Here is a 16,629-nt window from a genome sequence, read left to right on the forward strand (position 1 = left end):
AGTGTGAATCTTCCTGGAGTGAGAATATGCCCCGAGTTCCTCTTTTCCTTAATACCATAATAAAGTGAATGCAGCTCATTACTAATGATATAGCCCAAATAACAGCAAATGGATTAAAACACTTATTCATAACTGTATAAAAAAAAGTAAGTAAGACAATGTCCACAAAAATTATTTGCTCACAGAAACTGTGGTTTTCTACTCCTTAAAATGTTTCAGTTCTTCTCAATACAGTCAAAGATTTTGGTAACATTTTTTGCCTTTCCTGAAGGACATATTGTGCATAAAAACATCATAAGAAACTTAAGCAGTTCAATTATCTTTCTACAGTGACTGAATTATACTATAGCAGGATTGGAAAAATACTTACGCTCCACAAAGTAAGAGCTAGCATCAATCTTCCAGATAATCTGACCACGGTGAGAGCCATTGACGCCACGGTTCTTGTAGTCCAAAAAGTTTTCGGACAAGACCTCATCTATAAACAAAGAAAAGAGTCTCATCAAGCGCCTATTACGACAACATGCATAGCAGAGTCAGGCTAAAAATACGCCTTTGGCTTGACAGAACATAGTAGAGCTGCTAGACAGCTTGGCACCACATGTTGAAAAATTAGCTTTTTCACTCATTTATATTTTTAAGAAGTGCAGCTCTCCTTAAAAATCACAGCTTTTCCTGAAATGTAATTTAAAAAAATACATCCCTACAAAATTCTCAAAAATGAAAACATCTAGCTTAGCATAGATGAACCCCTACCTAATAAAACATTATCTAGCCGTAAGAGAGAATGTAGCAAAAAATAATCACCCCTTTGCACAAACTCTTCCTTCAAAAAACCCCCACAGAAAATAGTTAAGTGTAGGCATCTGTACTACAATCACTTGTATCACAACAGATGTGGTTATTTCTTGCAGCATACATCGAAGGTATTTATTTTTGAAGAATCCCATTCACTGGGTGCCTTCACAGCTCTTGGCCTCCAAAACCAAATGACTGACAACAAAACACTGTCCCCTCACAGTGTTTTGAGACACCTAGCAGCTGTCAGACTACCAAGCTGATCTTCAGAGAAATCAAGGAGTAATCTATTAAAAATGAATAAACTCTAAAAAGTTGCTGAAAACCAAGGCTGAGGAAGCAACTGCCTTGCATGCACAGGGCTGCGTGTAAATAAAAGGTGGGCAGGTAGTGAGCCTGAGGAGCGACCTTCTGGTTGTCCACACAAGTAAGTTTTTAGTCTGCTTCCAAGTTTCATTTTAGACTGCTTCAACAAGCTCTTTTCCAGACCAATCTGCAAGCCCTATGCAGTGTAGATGTTAGCAAATGCATCCTGGCCTCCAGGCAAGGGCCTGGTTCTTGACCCTCTTTTATCCAACAGCTTAAAAACCAGGCAGCGAGACCGTGCTGCAGCCTCAGGGCCACGCTCACCAACTCACTAGCTTACACCAGGCTTTCAAGCAAACAAAAATGCACATATTGCCACCATATCAGGCTGGCACTTGTGGTTTTGATACAAAGAGCGCAGCAAAAATAAAATAGACATATGGGGACATTTACAGCCTGCCAGAGGCAAGCGGGACTCATGGGCAGTGGCCTGTAGGAGCCCAAAATGGCCACGAACTCAAGTGGCTGAAGCAGCGACCCAGGATGGGCCCGGCCATGGCCTCACTGCTCCGGCTTCAGGGGGATGAAATGGATTTTGCATCTGTGCCCTGCCAAAGCAAAAGGTCGCGATCTCTACCTGCGGAGACCAGCCAGCAACCTCCTGGATTTTTCCTCTTGGCAATGAGAACAATTTTAATCTTAACAGAGATTTGTACGAATGCACTTTAACCAACTCAACCCTGCTATGGAAACAATCCTGGGTGGGTCCTGAAACTTGGTTCTGAAGACAATTATGTTAATTACTAGTCACCCTAAAAGCAGAGGAAAAATGTGAAGTACTCAATCCAAGATTAAAATACATCAACTGTAAACTCCCTGAAGCACTCGCTTCGTTATCATGTAGGTCAATGAGAAAACAAAGATGACGCCATGCAACAAGGGAGACCATGCCTGAGGACAGATTGACAGTGTGACCAACTGCAGAGCACAAGAGGCAGCCCAATGGACAAAGCCAAGAAACTCAAAGACTAGCATATTATTAATATATATATATAAATGTTAAACAACATAGACTTCTAAATCGAAGGAAACTACACTTTCACTGAAAGAATAAAACAGCAAGCAGACGCCAATGTTGTCCTGTTAGTTTTACATAGTTGTGCTCTCAAGGGAGGAAGGTAAGCAGGCTACCAACACTGAACTCTTTGGTGCCACTCTCTTGAGGAATTTACAGCAGAAATCCTTTTAAAGGGGTCATTAATGATTGCAATGGATAATTATAAATGGCAATACTATCTACAATACATTTTCCCTTTGCTGACTTGCTAATTGTCAGCAATTATTTCACTAGCTGTGTGTCATGCTCTGTGTTGAAGTGGATATCTTTCAGCACATTCACATAATACATCTCTGCAGTAACCCTTCAACAGTAAAATCCTCTGGTATGATTTCTGTTCTTCCTCTGTAATTTATAACTGGTTGTGTCTTCTTTTAAATGCCAAATTATATATAAAAAAAGGGCAGGTAAGTATACACCGTTGCTCTCAGAGCTTTGGCTTACTAATGACTACCTTCAGTAAAGGACCATCCTGGATACAGATTATCCAGAATTACCCACATAGATCTGTAGAAGTAGGAACACTTACATACACACAAGGAGATTTAAACCTATGAACTGTCCTTTTTGTTTTGGCAGGGAAAACACTTTATACTTAAATGTGAGCATGTACTGAAATGTTGCACTGAGCTGAAGCCTAAGAACCCTGTCTGGCCCCTCGTCCTGACAGGGCAGAGAGAGCATCCCTCAGCTCAGGCATGCTGCTCTCTGGCTTCATCACTCGTGACGTTTATTTGTCATATTTAGTCTCTGTAAGCTGCTGGAGATGTTCCAACACCTGCCATGTTATTAAGATGTATGGGTAATTACTGTTCCTCAAGATATATTGTTTATAAAATACCATGGTTGCTTAAGGAGGCTTAGCTGAGCTAGACTGGATGGCCTTGCTTAAGAAATCGCAGACATTTTAGGCCAGAGTTTAGTGGCACAAGAGATCCCAGAATCAGATTTAAAATGCTGTGTTCATACGTAGTATCTGTGGGGGCCAGCTGGCACTTCCACTGCATCAGCTGTTGTCTGCTTCCCACAGCTGGCACAAAGGCAGTGTGAACTCTGCATCACACAATCTCTCTAATTTGACAGACACGTCGACATATGCCCATACCCAAACCAAATCACATCCCTATTGCAAGCTGAGCCAGTGGGGATGACTGCAGAAAGCCCTTTCCTCCCTTTTGTTGGAAACGTGCAGGAAGCCTGGAAAATCAGGCTGAGAAAAAGGACCACTCTCCATCTGCACATCCCAGGTAGAAGACCCCCAAAGGGAAGGGATAATCAAGCCAGTCTGTCTATGGTTACAGCTCACAGGTGAGACCATGGGGAAGCTGGAAGAAGCTGCTCCCACCGACTAGCATCTGCACGCTGCCTCCTGCCTCGGAGGCGAGAGACAGGGGTGTGTGGGAAGGACAGCATCCAGAGCAAAAGGTCAGGTCACAGAGCACATCAGGGAAGGACCAGCTCCATACACACACATGGAGCTAGTCAAGCGCACACAGTTTATGGGCAGCGGCCACTGATGAAATACAGGCTCAGGCAGTGGAAAGAATATTTTAGTATGAGTGTATGGAGCTCTGCAATATGCAGGTCACCCCAAGTAGGAGCAGCAGAGCCTTTAAGTATAAAAACATTCTTGTAAATGTTTACATATTTACAAATTCCATGATTTAGAAATCCAGTATGTAGATCCTTCTCAGTCAGATGTAAGCCCTGTCTGTCACTTTTGAAAAGCTAAGTACATCCCTCTTTCCAAAGAAATAAAACTTATTTTTAGTCCAGTAGAAATTTACGTTAATTGGGATTTTTAAGCCAAACAAATTTTAGCTCTAGAAAAATACATGCAGGTCCAAAAGGGAAATCCTTCTCCTTCAGTTTTTGAAGGTATGTATTTTTGGAAGGTGAAAGATAAGAAAGAAATATCCCCTGGCAAGTTAAAAATAGCAATAGTTGAAACTGGTCAGGAAGTTGGAATGTATGAATACGCCTGATCAACTTGTTTTAGTTGGCAGGTGATAATATTCAGGCATGCTATTCCCTGAACATGGACATTACATATGTAGCACATTGACAAAGAAAATGGTGCATGTGAAATACACAGCTGTTTAGTGCACTACATATGTGCATATATGTGTACATATGTTTATCAACATTCATGCCATATGTAAGCGAATAGACGATATGGTATGTTAAAGAGAAAGAATATGTGCAAAGGAAAACAAATTTTATTTCATATTTCTACCGAGAATCCCTGTAACAAAGGAACTGACCTTAAAAACATGTTGCATCTCAATTCCCAAAGGTAAATGGTGAAATGCTTCGTTTCACCTCCACACAAAATGAAGAGCAGAGTTAATGCTGCTCCCTTTCATATATTTCAGCCAGCAGCTAATGGCTTTTGACATTTTTCCAATGAAGCATTGTAATGCATCTCCCTCCCTCTATTTTTGAAATGAGATTAACCTTTAAGCTAGCTTTCTGCTTAGCTGGCAATCCACTGCACAGCCTGGGTTTGGTCCCGCTTGGCCAAAAAGCAAACACTTTGTGATCGCTCTCAGATCTGCTGCTTCACTTCCCTGGATGGTAAATAGCTAATCAAGGAAAGCGTCAAATGAGGGAGCATTCAGGATGTGCTGCCCCTTTGAACATCATCAGCTGGTCCTGGAGCTGGAGACGAGGACAGTGAGGGCATCTAAGACGAGGAGCCAGCAGACATTGCTCTCTGCCTCCCCTGCTCTGGGGCACACAGACGTGCCGGCTGCCTCTTGCTGGTGAGAGGAAGGCAGCTGCAGACCTGCAAAGCTGTGCTGGGACAGGAGCAGCAGCAGCCAGACCTCCCGCAACTCGCACAGTCCCTAGAGGAAACATAGAAGGTGATGCACGACCAGGCGCCAGGCAGCCGGGGCCTGAGCACCAGCCAGAAGGACCAAGGCACGCTAGAGGCAAACATTAGCAAGTGCTTTGGGAACCAGCAGCAATTCTGACAGACTGCTTGTCTTCACTGAACCAGATACCTCCAAGCACAGCCTTCTACTGCTAAAAATATTCTGCGCTGTCACTTCCATGCTGAGCGATCCCAATATACTTCAGAAGCACTATATAGAGAGAGAGAGAAAGAACCATGGCCACCAAAGAAAGCTATCTTCCAGATGAAAGACAGTAACCAATTGACAAAAAGCATGCCATTCTTCAGAGGAATTAGGGAAAATGTTGATAAAGGCCACCTCTCAAAAAGATCTGTAAAAAAATGTAACGGGGACTTCAAGTGCTGTCAGCAGCCTACACTAAACAGACAGGACCTCAGTACTTGAAAGCTTGCCTGAAATTCCTACAGAGAAGCAAACAGATAGTCCATACATCTTCCTCAGAAGGACTGATGGACTTCAAATTACAAACAGCTGAGTTTGGTCAGTTTGGTTTTACTTAAGAGGCAGAAGTGAAAAACCTACTCCCCTTTCTCAAATAGTATTTTGCTGATATATATGATCAGCCTATCCTTCCATATTCCCCAAGAAAAACAACTACAAAATTTAGAACAACCTGGGCTACCTTCAAAGAACCAAATAATTAACATGAGACAGGAACACAATGTCAGACAGGTGCCTGAACTTGACACACTATTCCAGTCTCTTATCCATCACTAACCTGATTTAGCACTACATATTACAACACTTGCTTTCTACAAACTTAATGCAATTATGGTGTAAAAATAGAAGCTACGCTTCATGTCTTGATCCCTTATGAATAAGAAATGCTGTACTTCTGAAATTACAGAAGAACTTATAATCTTTAGCCAAACAAATTTGCTTTAGCTTGGAATTTAGAAGTGCTTTTGGCCAATATGTATCTCTACTATAATGACATATGAAGATAGTTAGCAAAATGCTCTTAAAAATAATTTTCTGTAAAAAGAGGCCAAGCTCTGGTTGATCTGTTGTGCAATTTGCATGGAAGGCTGCAGTAAATGGACATTGCAAAGCACAGAATATCAATAAAATTATTTTGCAAGATAATACAAGTGTAAGCCATGGATAACTTTCCTATTTCTGATGTTTCTTCTCTTACCACCCAATTTATCACCTGAAGAACACAAAATGATGACAACAACCTCTACAATTCACAATGGCAGCTCACAGTGAGTTGTATCAGGCCATGCCAGTGTCCCCTTTTGCAACCCTTTAGCACTGCAAAAACCTAGCCCTTGGAAACCGTGCTTCCAAAGAGTTGTACAATACAAGGGGTCATCATTCTGCAGGGGAGCAGCTATTAATAAGAAATGTATGCAGAAGATGCAGATACCCATTTCTTATTTACAAAGATACCACAGTAAAAAAAAAACAAACCACACAAATAATAGCTATCATTATAGGAGTCAATAGGAACGTTTCCGCTGACTTCAGCAGCTACAGATCCAGCTCTAACATGGATCGAAATATCACTGTTAATTCATTTGCCAATTTCTGCTGCAGACAATGAATATACTGCAGTTCACAGTTAGCATCCCTCCTTCTATAGCTTCTTGGGTAGAAGAGAACTGGAAAACAAGGGCTAATCCTGCCCTGGTGCTGAAAGCTCAGTCCTTGATCTAAGAGCTATGCATGTGCTTTGTTTCAAGTACATGAATGCTTCCATTTTAATCCCACAAAAATTAACCCCCTACCCAGTTAAAGAAAAGTAAATTGGGAGGGAGAAAATGTGAACAATGAATGGAGAACAGCAGTGAGAGGAAGACATGGCAAGAGAAAGACCAAAGGAAAGTAGGGAGATAAAACAGCATAAACTGTAATAAAACAGGGATAGAGCTGGAGAAGTTGCAACAATTCTTGGTCGCAGAGGGCAGAAAATGCTGTCCTAAGTAAAACTGCTCTAGGCACACAGAAGGGCAGGCACGGTAGGTTTAAAATGTGAACTACCTAATTCGAAGCAGAAAGAATTACACATAAAACCCAAAGGACACCTGTTGTCCACTCCCAAAATCAAGGAGTTACAACTTTCAGCAAAATACTTTTACCTTTGAACATCTACCTTACTTTCACAGCCATATATGACATTATCCATTACCACTTCAGCAGCCTCCAAAATACTGCTGGGATATATCATTCTCATCTTTCATGACACTGATACCAAAAAAAAAAAGGCAAACAAGACTGCCAATTACAGAGACCCTATTAAATTTTGGGGCTGATATCCCTATGGGTTTTCAGAAGGCTCTAGATGAACTGTGGATCCAGTCCTTCCTCACTGTCCTGCCCTCCTTGCACTTGAGCTAACCACATTGAACGTCTGAGCTCTATCACTTGAGGGACTTCCCTCTCCTTCCCTGCAACAGTGGAGCCTCTGGCTAAAAGCAGAGCTGATGGCAATGGGCCCTATTCTTCTATGGTATCCTTGAGGTGTTTGGGATCTGTGCTCCAGTGCAACCCATCACTCATCATTTCTCCCCAGTAACCACAAATCTTCTGCTGAAAAGGTAGACAGAATGGGGCAAGCAGAAAGCTGAACTGGGGCTCAGCATTAACAGCTTGTGGGGGCTAAAAAACCCACAGCAGATGTTAGGTTGCAGTGGAATGGACGTCTATCCAGTAATACTGGTGCCATTTGGTTCTGCGTACACTTAAAAGTGTGAGAGTATCCACATAGCTCTCATTGCTACTTCAGCTATACCTGTCCCAGCTACAGACTTCTGCTTTAAAGATCCTGCACTTCCAGATTCATTCTCACCACTGCAGCAGATGGACCACATCTGGGTTTTAGTACAGCAACAGCTATACTTGAGCTATGCATTGCACAAACTTCTCCACAATTAATGACATCCAGCTTGCACACAGAACTGACGATGAGAGGGAGGAATCCAAACAAAGATGATCATGACTGCCTCAGTGCGTACTGAAAAACTGAAGATATGCAATGTGTGGTGAGGTACAACATGGAAGAGTTTTGTTTGCTTGTTTTAAATATAACAACAGTTCCAAAGTTCTCACAGTCAGTGGAAGCCTCCCCATTGATTACAGAGCAATTTGGAAAATGAAGATTAGGAAAAAACAGTGCACCCATGAAATTTGCTAGAAGATCCTGAAATAAGAGATGCTGCACGCCCAAGGCAGTATAAAGACGTGATATAAAGGGACACAGGAAGATCTGAAATGTGAACAAGGATGACACTTGTCCAGGTTAACAACATTCATTAAATAGGGGGGAAATAATTTGCAGTATTTGAAAAATGGGACTTATAGCAACGTTGAAAGACACAACAGCAGACAGTAAATTTGACAAGTGTTTGTGATCTGATACAGCAGCAAAAAAAAAAACAACCCAAACACAACTCAGATGTGTGCACTGAAGCACCACGGTGCAAAGAATCTCTTGAGAATCTGGAGTGATTTTATCTGAAAAATAGTATTCAATTATAAGCTTATTAGAAAGTGGAAGATCTTCAGTGAAGAAAAAATATCTTTAGGGCTGGAGAGATCAATGGATGAGAAAGATTACAAAAGCTAAATGCATACACAGTCATTACAGTAGCTGTGAAGGGCAGCATGGGAATATTCAAATGTTATGAACAGCGTGTTTAAGTGTTATCAACACTAAGGAGGGGGAACAATTTAGTTTGGTTTAGAAAACTAAGAGAAGAAAAGCCTATGCTGAACCTTCAAAATCCACATGGCTAGCTTGACAACCTCTACAGAACAAATCTTTCTGCTTTAAACCTTATCCTGACAAGAATTTTATGCTTGTGCTGTCCACAGTTTGTGTTGTGACTGATTCTACCCAGTCAATGGCCTGAATGTGCTGCATGGATTTTGCTTCTTCCGCAGGATTGAGGCCACAACCTGGCTTTTGGTGCCCCAATATCCCTCACTGACTGATTTCTTCATAAATGCTTTAGTGGGTGATCGTTATTGGCTTCATGTACAGTCTGGGCTATACAGCAATACGGGCCCTCCTTGCACAGCACAGAAGCAGTTTTATCCACGGGCATAAGGACCCTGGAAATCACTGAGAAGGCATAAGACTGATGTACTCCCTTGTCTGCATTATTTCCCTCTCCTGATATTCAGGATGACAGTGTCCTAGTTTCAGCTGGGATAGAGTTAACTGTCTTCCTAGTAGCTGGTACGGTGCTATGTTTTGAGTTCAGTATGAGAAGAATGTTGATAAAACTGATGTTTTCAGTTGTTGCTAAGTAGTGTTTAGACTAATGTCAAGGATTTTTCAGCTTCTCATGCCCAGCCAGCGAGAAAGCTGGAGGGGCACAAGAAGTTGGCACAGGACACAGCCAGGGCACCTGACCCAAACTGGCCAACAGGGTATTCCATACCATATGACGTCATGTCCAGTATAGGAACTGGGGGGAGTGGGGGCAGGGAGTCGCCGCTCGGGGACTAGCTGGGTGCCAGTCGGCGGGTGGTGAGCAATTGCACTGCGCATCATTTGTACATTCCAATCCTTTCATTATTGCTGTTGTCATTTTATTAGTGTTATCATTATCATTATTAGTTTCTTCTTTTCTGTTCTATTAAACTGTTCTTATCTCAACCCGTGGGTTTTGCTTCTTTTTTCCCGATTTTCTCCCCCATCCCACTGGGTGCGGGGAGAGTGAGTGAGCAGCTGCATGGTGCTTAGTTGCTGGCTGGGGTTAAACCACGACAGACAGTTAAAGCGCAAAACTCCTTTCCACCCATTCACCTAGAAAGAGGTTCATAATACCATAGCTGTTATTTTATGGAGAAATACTAAATGAAAATGGGAATCTTCTGGCACACAGTAAACACCTCTACCACATATTAAAGATATTTAAGGAAAAGAACTTGCAACCTACAGGCTTCTTTACCATGACTTCCCTAAGAGACCATAAAGCACACCACCACTGCACCAACTCCTCTACAAAAGCTTTTTGGTGCATTGCTACTAACAACATTAACATGACACAAATGACGGAGGTGAACCTTGGAAATACTGAAAGGGAGAATGGATCAGAAGCCATACATGTTGGGAATATTCAGAGACCCTTGCATTTTAGTGTTGACTATATCTACTTATAAAGGGGTGAATCAGGGGCAAAATCTGTGTTCACATCACACTTCATGGGTCTGGAAACAGCGTATCTTGGTTTCGTCTGGCTGAAGCGGTCCACCAGATACAGAACTGGGAAAGGCAAAGTGACTCAGCCTGGTAAAGAGAAGTCACTCTCGCTGGATCCAAGAGCTGCCAGGTGAAGGTAAGCCACATTGGAACAAAAAAATGATATCACTGCACTAATATATCTGCCAAGGCCTATGATACCTAATACCCTCTCTGTTCAGTGTTTGTGCAGGCTTTCTATTGGTTTTTTTTATGACAGGTTTGCTCCTCTGACGCTTTTTGTTCCTGAAATAAATAGTGCTGTGCTCTGCAAAAGCTGTCTGGCCACTGGGCACCTCTGTTGATGTTTTACGGAGAGAACAGAATTGCAGGTGTCTAACAAAACTTAACTTGCTGAGATGATCACAGCCAGCCACGGCCGCTGTCCCCAGCCTGGCAAGAGACCCAACTACAAGATGACCTACTGAGGAGAAGCCCTAAGACCACAGCAAGGTTCTCTTCCAAAGGCCATAAAAAGACTGGGAAGATGGGTAACCCCAGGACACAAGAAATCCAAACCTCAACAAAATTCACTCTAAGCAGGCACATTGTGAAGAGTTTTGTTTTACAGATGGCACAAAAAGGAAGCCTACAGAGGGTGGAAGCAAGGACAGGTAGCCTGGGAGGAATACAGAGAAATTGTCTGAGCAGCCAGGGATCAGGTTAGGAAAGCCAAAGCCCTGAATTAAATCTGGCCAGGGATGTCAAGGGCAACAAGAAAAGCTTCTATGGGTACATTGGTGATAAAAGGAAGACTAGGGAAAATGCAGGCCCTCTCCGGAAGGAAACAGGAGACCTGGTTACCCAGGACATGGAGAAGGCTGAGGTACTCAACTTTTTTGCCTCAGACTTCACCAGCAAATGCTCCAGCCACACCACCCAAGACACAGAAGGCAAAGGCAGGGACTGGGAGAATGAAGAACCACCCAGTGTAGGAGAAGAACAGGTTCAAGACCATCTAAGGAACCTGAAGGTGCACAAGTCCATGGGACCTGATGAGATGCATCCACAGGTCCTGCGGGAACTGGCAGATAAGGTGGCTAAGCCGCTATCCATCATATTTGAGAAGTCATGGCAGTCCAGGGAATTTCCCACTGAATGGAAAAAGGGAAACATAACCCCCATTATTAAAAAGGGAAAAAAGGAAGACCCAGGGAACTACAAGCCAGTCAGTCTCACCTATGTGCCCAGCAAGACACAGAGCAGATCCTCCTGGAAACTATGCTAGGGCACATGGAAAATAAGGAGATGACTGGTGACAGCCAATATGGCTTCAGTAAGGGCAAACTGTGCCTGACAAACTTGGTGGCCTTCTACAATGGGGTTTACAGCATTTATGGGTAAGGGAAGAGCAATGGACATCATCCACCTGGACTTGTGCAAAGCATTTGACACTGTCCTGCACAACATCCTTTTCTCTAGACTGGAGAGACATGGATTTGACAGATGGACCGTCACACTCAGAGTTGCAGTCAATGGCTTGATGTCCAAGTGGAGACCAGTGACAAGTGGTGTTCCTCTGGGGTCAGTATTGGGACCAGCGCTGTTTAACATCTTTGTCAGCAACACAGACAGTCGGATTGAGTGCACCCTCAGCAAGTTTGCCGACAACACCATGCTGTGTGGTGCAGTCGACATGCTGGAAGGAAGGGATGTCATCCAGAAGGACCGTGACAGCCTTGAGAGGTGGGCCCGTGCGAACCTCATGAAGTTCAACAAGGACAAGTGCAAGGTCCTGCACATGGGTCAGGGCAACCCCAAGCACAAATACAGGCTGGGCAGAGAGCAGTTTGAGAGCAGCCCTGAGGAGGACTTGGGGGTGTTTGTTGACAAGAAGCTCAACATGACCCAGCAATGTGCGTTTGCAGCCCAGAAAGCCAACCATACCCTGGGCTGCATCAAAAGAAGCATGACCAGCAGGTCAAGGGAGGCAGTTCTGCCCCTCTAGCGGGCTCTCATGAGACCCCACCTGGAGTACTGCGTTTAGCTCTGGGGCCCCCAACATAAGAAGGACATGGACCTGTTGGAGCAAGTCCAGAGGAGGGCCACAAAGATGATCAGGGGGCTGGAGCACCTCTCCTGTGAAGAAAGGCTGAAAGAGTTGGGGTTGTTCAGCCTCGAGCAGAGGAGGCTCCAGGGAGACCTTATAGCAGCCTTCCAGTACCTAAAGGGGGCCTACAAGAAAGATGAGGAGGGACTCTTTATCAGGAAGTGTAGTGATAGGACAAGGGGCAATGGCTTTAAACTGAAAGAGGGTAGATTTAGATTAGCTGTAAGGAAGAAGTTCTTCACTGTGAGGGTGGTGAGGCACTGGATCAGGTTGCCCAGAGAGGTTGTGGATGCCCCATGCCTGGAAGTGTTCAAGGCCAGGTTGGATGGGGCTTTGAGCAACCTGGTCTAGTGGAAGGTGTCCCTGCCCATGGCAGGGGGGTTGGAACTAGATGGTCTTTATGGTCCCTTCCAACCCAAACCATTCTGTGATTCTATGATATCTGAAGCAGAGAGGTGGACCAGCCATCCAAATGCACAAAGAGAGCCCGAATCAGGGATTAGAGCTGTAATGCACAGACCCGTAACTCCTTGCCTTATATGCGCATTACTGTTTCTAAGATTTTCCATCTCTGCTGGCAGCGTGTGACACTTTCTGCTTGTACGCATCAGATGTTTGGTAAAATAGCTGTACAAACAAGTTCTGATCCAAGTCTGATGGCAGGAAAAACGTAGATCTTTCCACTTGCCTCAGTGGGCAACACAGCAACATAAGGCCTTCTAAGCTAAAATCAACCTGGAACGTGTTAAACAAATGTTTAAATGTCTCTTAACCAATAGCTTTACAAATTAGATTCGTCAGATTATGGTGAATTGCCTTTTGGGGAGAGAAATAACATCAAAGGCTGAAACAGAGGAGGAAAACATGCTGTTTTAAAGCTAAACTTCAGTCACTAATTAGGTCAAGACATTCCTACTTACATAAATTTGAGAGGAAGTGCTCTGTTAAAAGCCAAATATGGACAGGAAATTGGACTGTACAAGATTTGTGTACGAAGAAACTTTTAATAAATAGCCTTTAATAATGTTTTGCTTTCCCATAAGAAAATGCTGAAAGAAAAAAGCCTACTGCATATGGGTAAGAAGAGTATAATATTAGCCCTGATAAATTCCCAACATCATTGTGCACAGACACTGGAGCAAACAATTCTTTCAAAAGTCTGGTTTCAACATTTCTCATTAGCTACTCTACATCAGATACGAAGATGATGACAGAAGTGAAATCTAGCAGCAGCTAAAATGCTACTGCAGTAATTATAAGATAGCTCTTTATCTACAGGCAGCTGCCAGCAGTCCATATCAATTTATCTAAGAGGCTTCATACTCTAGCAAATAGTAATAGTAAATGAGATAACAAAGGAGGAGAAAACCTTGAGATAAATAACTGCAAATATTCCATCTGTCTCACAGTAGCCACTAAATGAGAGTTCTTTTTAAAAAAGTATACAAACATGCTATCTTCATTATTCATAACTTTGTTCTGGTTTCAGTTTTTTTTCCAGTGTGCATCTTCTTTACACATAGCTTTTCTGCAAAGAAAACTCAAATTTCAGAGATTTTTTAAATAGCAAAAGAGCTGTGTTATGTTTTAATTTCTCAGAGAACTCTTTTTGAGTGTTTACATGTATTTTTGATTGTGGATGTGTTTCTGAAAGACTGCTGATATTCATAATACTATAGTTCTCTTGAGGGAAGGCAAATGCACATCTCAGGTGAGTTGTTAGAGAATTTAGAGGTTCCTCTTCATAGCTCAGAGCTGATATATAGTATATACAAGGGGAAGTTAGAACATCTCTAGTGTTCAAGCTTAGCAGGAATGAAATGTAATTCCTACTCCTGAAAGTGCAATATTGTCTTAAACACCCAGAAAGGCTTATTCTTCCAATTCCCATATTTTTTGTCATCTTACCATGGCTAGTCTTAAAATGCACTGAAGTAATAAGGTCTATATTTTAACAGAGTCAACATTTACTACTCTCCCTTCAACTACGGATTTTTTCTATAGCCCTTCATCAAAATCACACAGGTGTGTATGGATATTTTCATGCAGCTTTTTTGCCATGAGACACAACCACCGTTTTTTACACTGTTTTACAAGAGATTGACTGGCTGCCTAGTCCATTTCCTGAGACCAGGAGCAAAAGTTAACTCTAATAACCAATTCTAAATCCAGCTTTTACCTGCTTCTACAAAGACTGTTTCCCAGTTGGCCACCCTTAAGAATGTGCACATAGATTGAAGAGGAGAAAAACAGATACCTTGTGATAAAAGCAGCTGTGGCTCTTTCACATGAGGAGCAAGCAGCCAGAATTTCCATACAGGGAGGACTCCCTTAACTCTTCTTTCAGGCTACTTTAACCTTTGAATAGCAACTCAAAGTGCCCTATGGTATCAAAACATATGAGGTACACTATTTTTGCTCTTTTTCTTTTGGAAGCCTTTTATATCATCTGTACTTCTCCAGACTTGGAACATCTTTGTTCTGAAGCCTACAGTTTATTAGGTATCATCAAAATTTTAGTGATGGCAGTGGTGGTGAGAACAGACTAAGTTTTATGCATTTCAAAACCAACACTCGTATTTTGAGATATTTCCTAGAATACTACAATGGCAATGATTAAACTCTCAAAGGTGAGAACTGCTTTCTGCTCTGCTTTTGTATAGTCCCTTCCTGGGATACCCAGGAGCTCCCACAAGACAAACAACAAATACCAACTCTAATGATTCCACACCGAGTTTTAAACAAAATCCACAACACACCGCCTGATACCCCAAGGATGCAAATAATTTCTCATTGTTCTCGTGACTCACCACAATATTAAATATTGCTACATCAAACCTTTCAGCTCAAATTTCACCAACCCAAACAATCACAAAAAGGATTGGGCTGTATCCACAAGCTGGCTTTGAGACAAACACTAGAATGACCAGCAGCAATGCAATAGTTAACACTGTTGCCATGCAAGTGGTAATAATAGGCTTCAACACTAATCCTCTATTGAGCAGACTCAGAAAAGCTCATAGTTTCTTTGGTTCTCTTGTTCCAGTCTGGCTGCTAATTCAAAACATAGTCATATATCAGTTTACATTGTGAAGGTCATACCCACAAGGCCAGGAGCATTCCCTCTTTAAACAGGAGTGCAGGCTCATAAAATCTGTGCAAACATACACACAAATCTAAGCCATTAGGGATGTCTGGATCTCCCACCCCTACAGATTGGTCACAAACATTGAATACACGACGCATCAGCATTTTATTTCAGGTCAGAAGCATGCTTTTGTAATGACCCTTCCAGTTGTCCCCACTTTGTCACCACCAGACTGTGTGATGATCTTCGGGCACACTCGATTCTCTCCTGATGAAGCTAAACTGAAAGATGCACCACAGTGACTCAAGGGCATTCAGTCTGCCAGACTGAGACTGTTCTAAAGCCAAGCCCCCGAAATGCATTCAATAGATGTTCCCTTCTGCAGACCCATTCCTACTGGTTCCCCCTACTTTGTTAATGTGGATATAGCCATAGTGCCAGTTACCTTCATAGATTCCATGTGTTTTGCACGTCAAACTAACACCAAAACCCAAGTGATCTTCACAGTCTCCCATGTTTTATCTTTAAGGGAACCAAACCACCAAAGCTCACATTACATTAGGTTTTGGTAGGGAAGGAGTGGGAAGAGCGGAAGGGAAGAGAAAAAAGGAATGAGGGGTGCTGCTTCCTGCTATTTCCTCAGTTATTTAGACTGGGAACCTGAGAGGCTGGAGACAAAACACCTTCAAAGACACCAAGGGTCAACTGTTGGTTTCTTGGGGACTGGACAGAGTATTCATTTTTCATTTGGCAGCAGTGTTCCTTGGAACGAGACATTGACTATTGCCATTAACACCAGGCATTCAGCCAGCAGGGGCAAGGATACACTTCACAATTTGCACTTCTAATTTACTGGGGTGTCTGGAGCAACATCCTGTTTGATATGGTAAATTAAGCAGGAGTAGCAGGGTGGATTTTTCTTCTGCCCAGTTAAACCTCTATGTATTCAGGTTACATATAAAAAAAAATTTAGGGTGTGTCTTCACAGCCCTTAATACAGTGTCTGAGCTATGAAAGCTGGCTGAACAAGTTCATTCAATGTGAAACAGCTCTATGCACTTTCTGTTGACTCCACAGACCACCAGAAGGTATGCTTTCTCCCTTTTTACTGAAGCAATACAGTCCTTCATGAGGTGCCTGCGTTACTGCAAAATA

At 42.7% G+C, this 16,629-nt stretch overlaps 1 protein-coding gene across 4 annotated transcripts in view; it reads right to left on the reverse strand.

Annotated features, from left to right (window-relative positions):
* The window catches only part of HECW1 (HECT, C2 and WW domain containing E3 ubiquitin protein ligase 1), a 282,245-nt gene that overhangs the window by 171,436 nt on the left and 94,180 nt on the right, over positions 1–16,629 (reverse strand). For all 4 annotated transcript variants that reach the window (XM_030009575.1, XM_030009573.1, XM_030009571.1 and 1 more), the window contains one exon: positions 371–478. In XM_030009575.1, coding sequence (XP_029865435.1) covers positions 371–478 — 108 coding nt within the window. The remainder of the gene's footprint in view (positions 1–370; positions 479–16,629) is intronic.

This window comes from Aquila chrysaetos, chromosome 3, assembly GCF_900496995.4.
Source record: "Aquila chrysaetos chrysaetos chromosome 3, bAquChr1.4, whole genome shotgun sequence".
NCBI lineage: Eukaryota > Metazoa > Chordata > Aves > Accipitriformes > Accipitridae > Aquila > Aquila chrysaetos.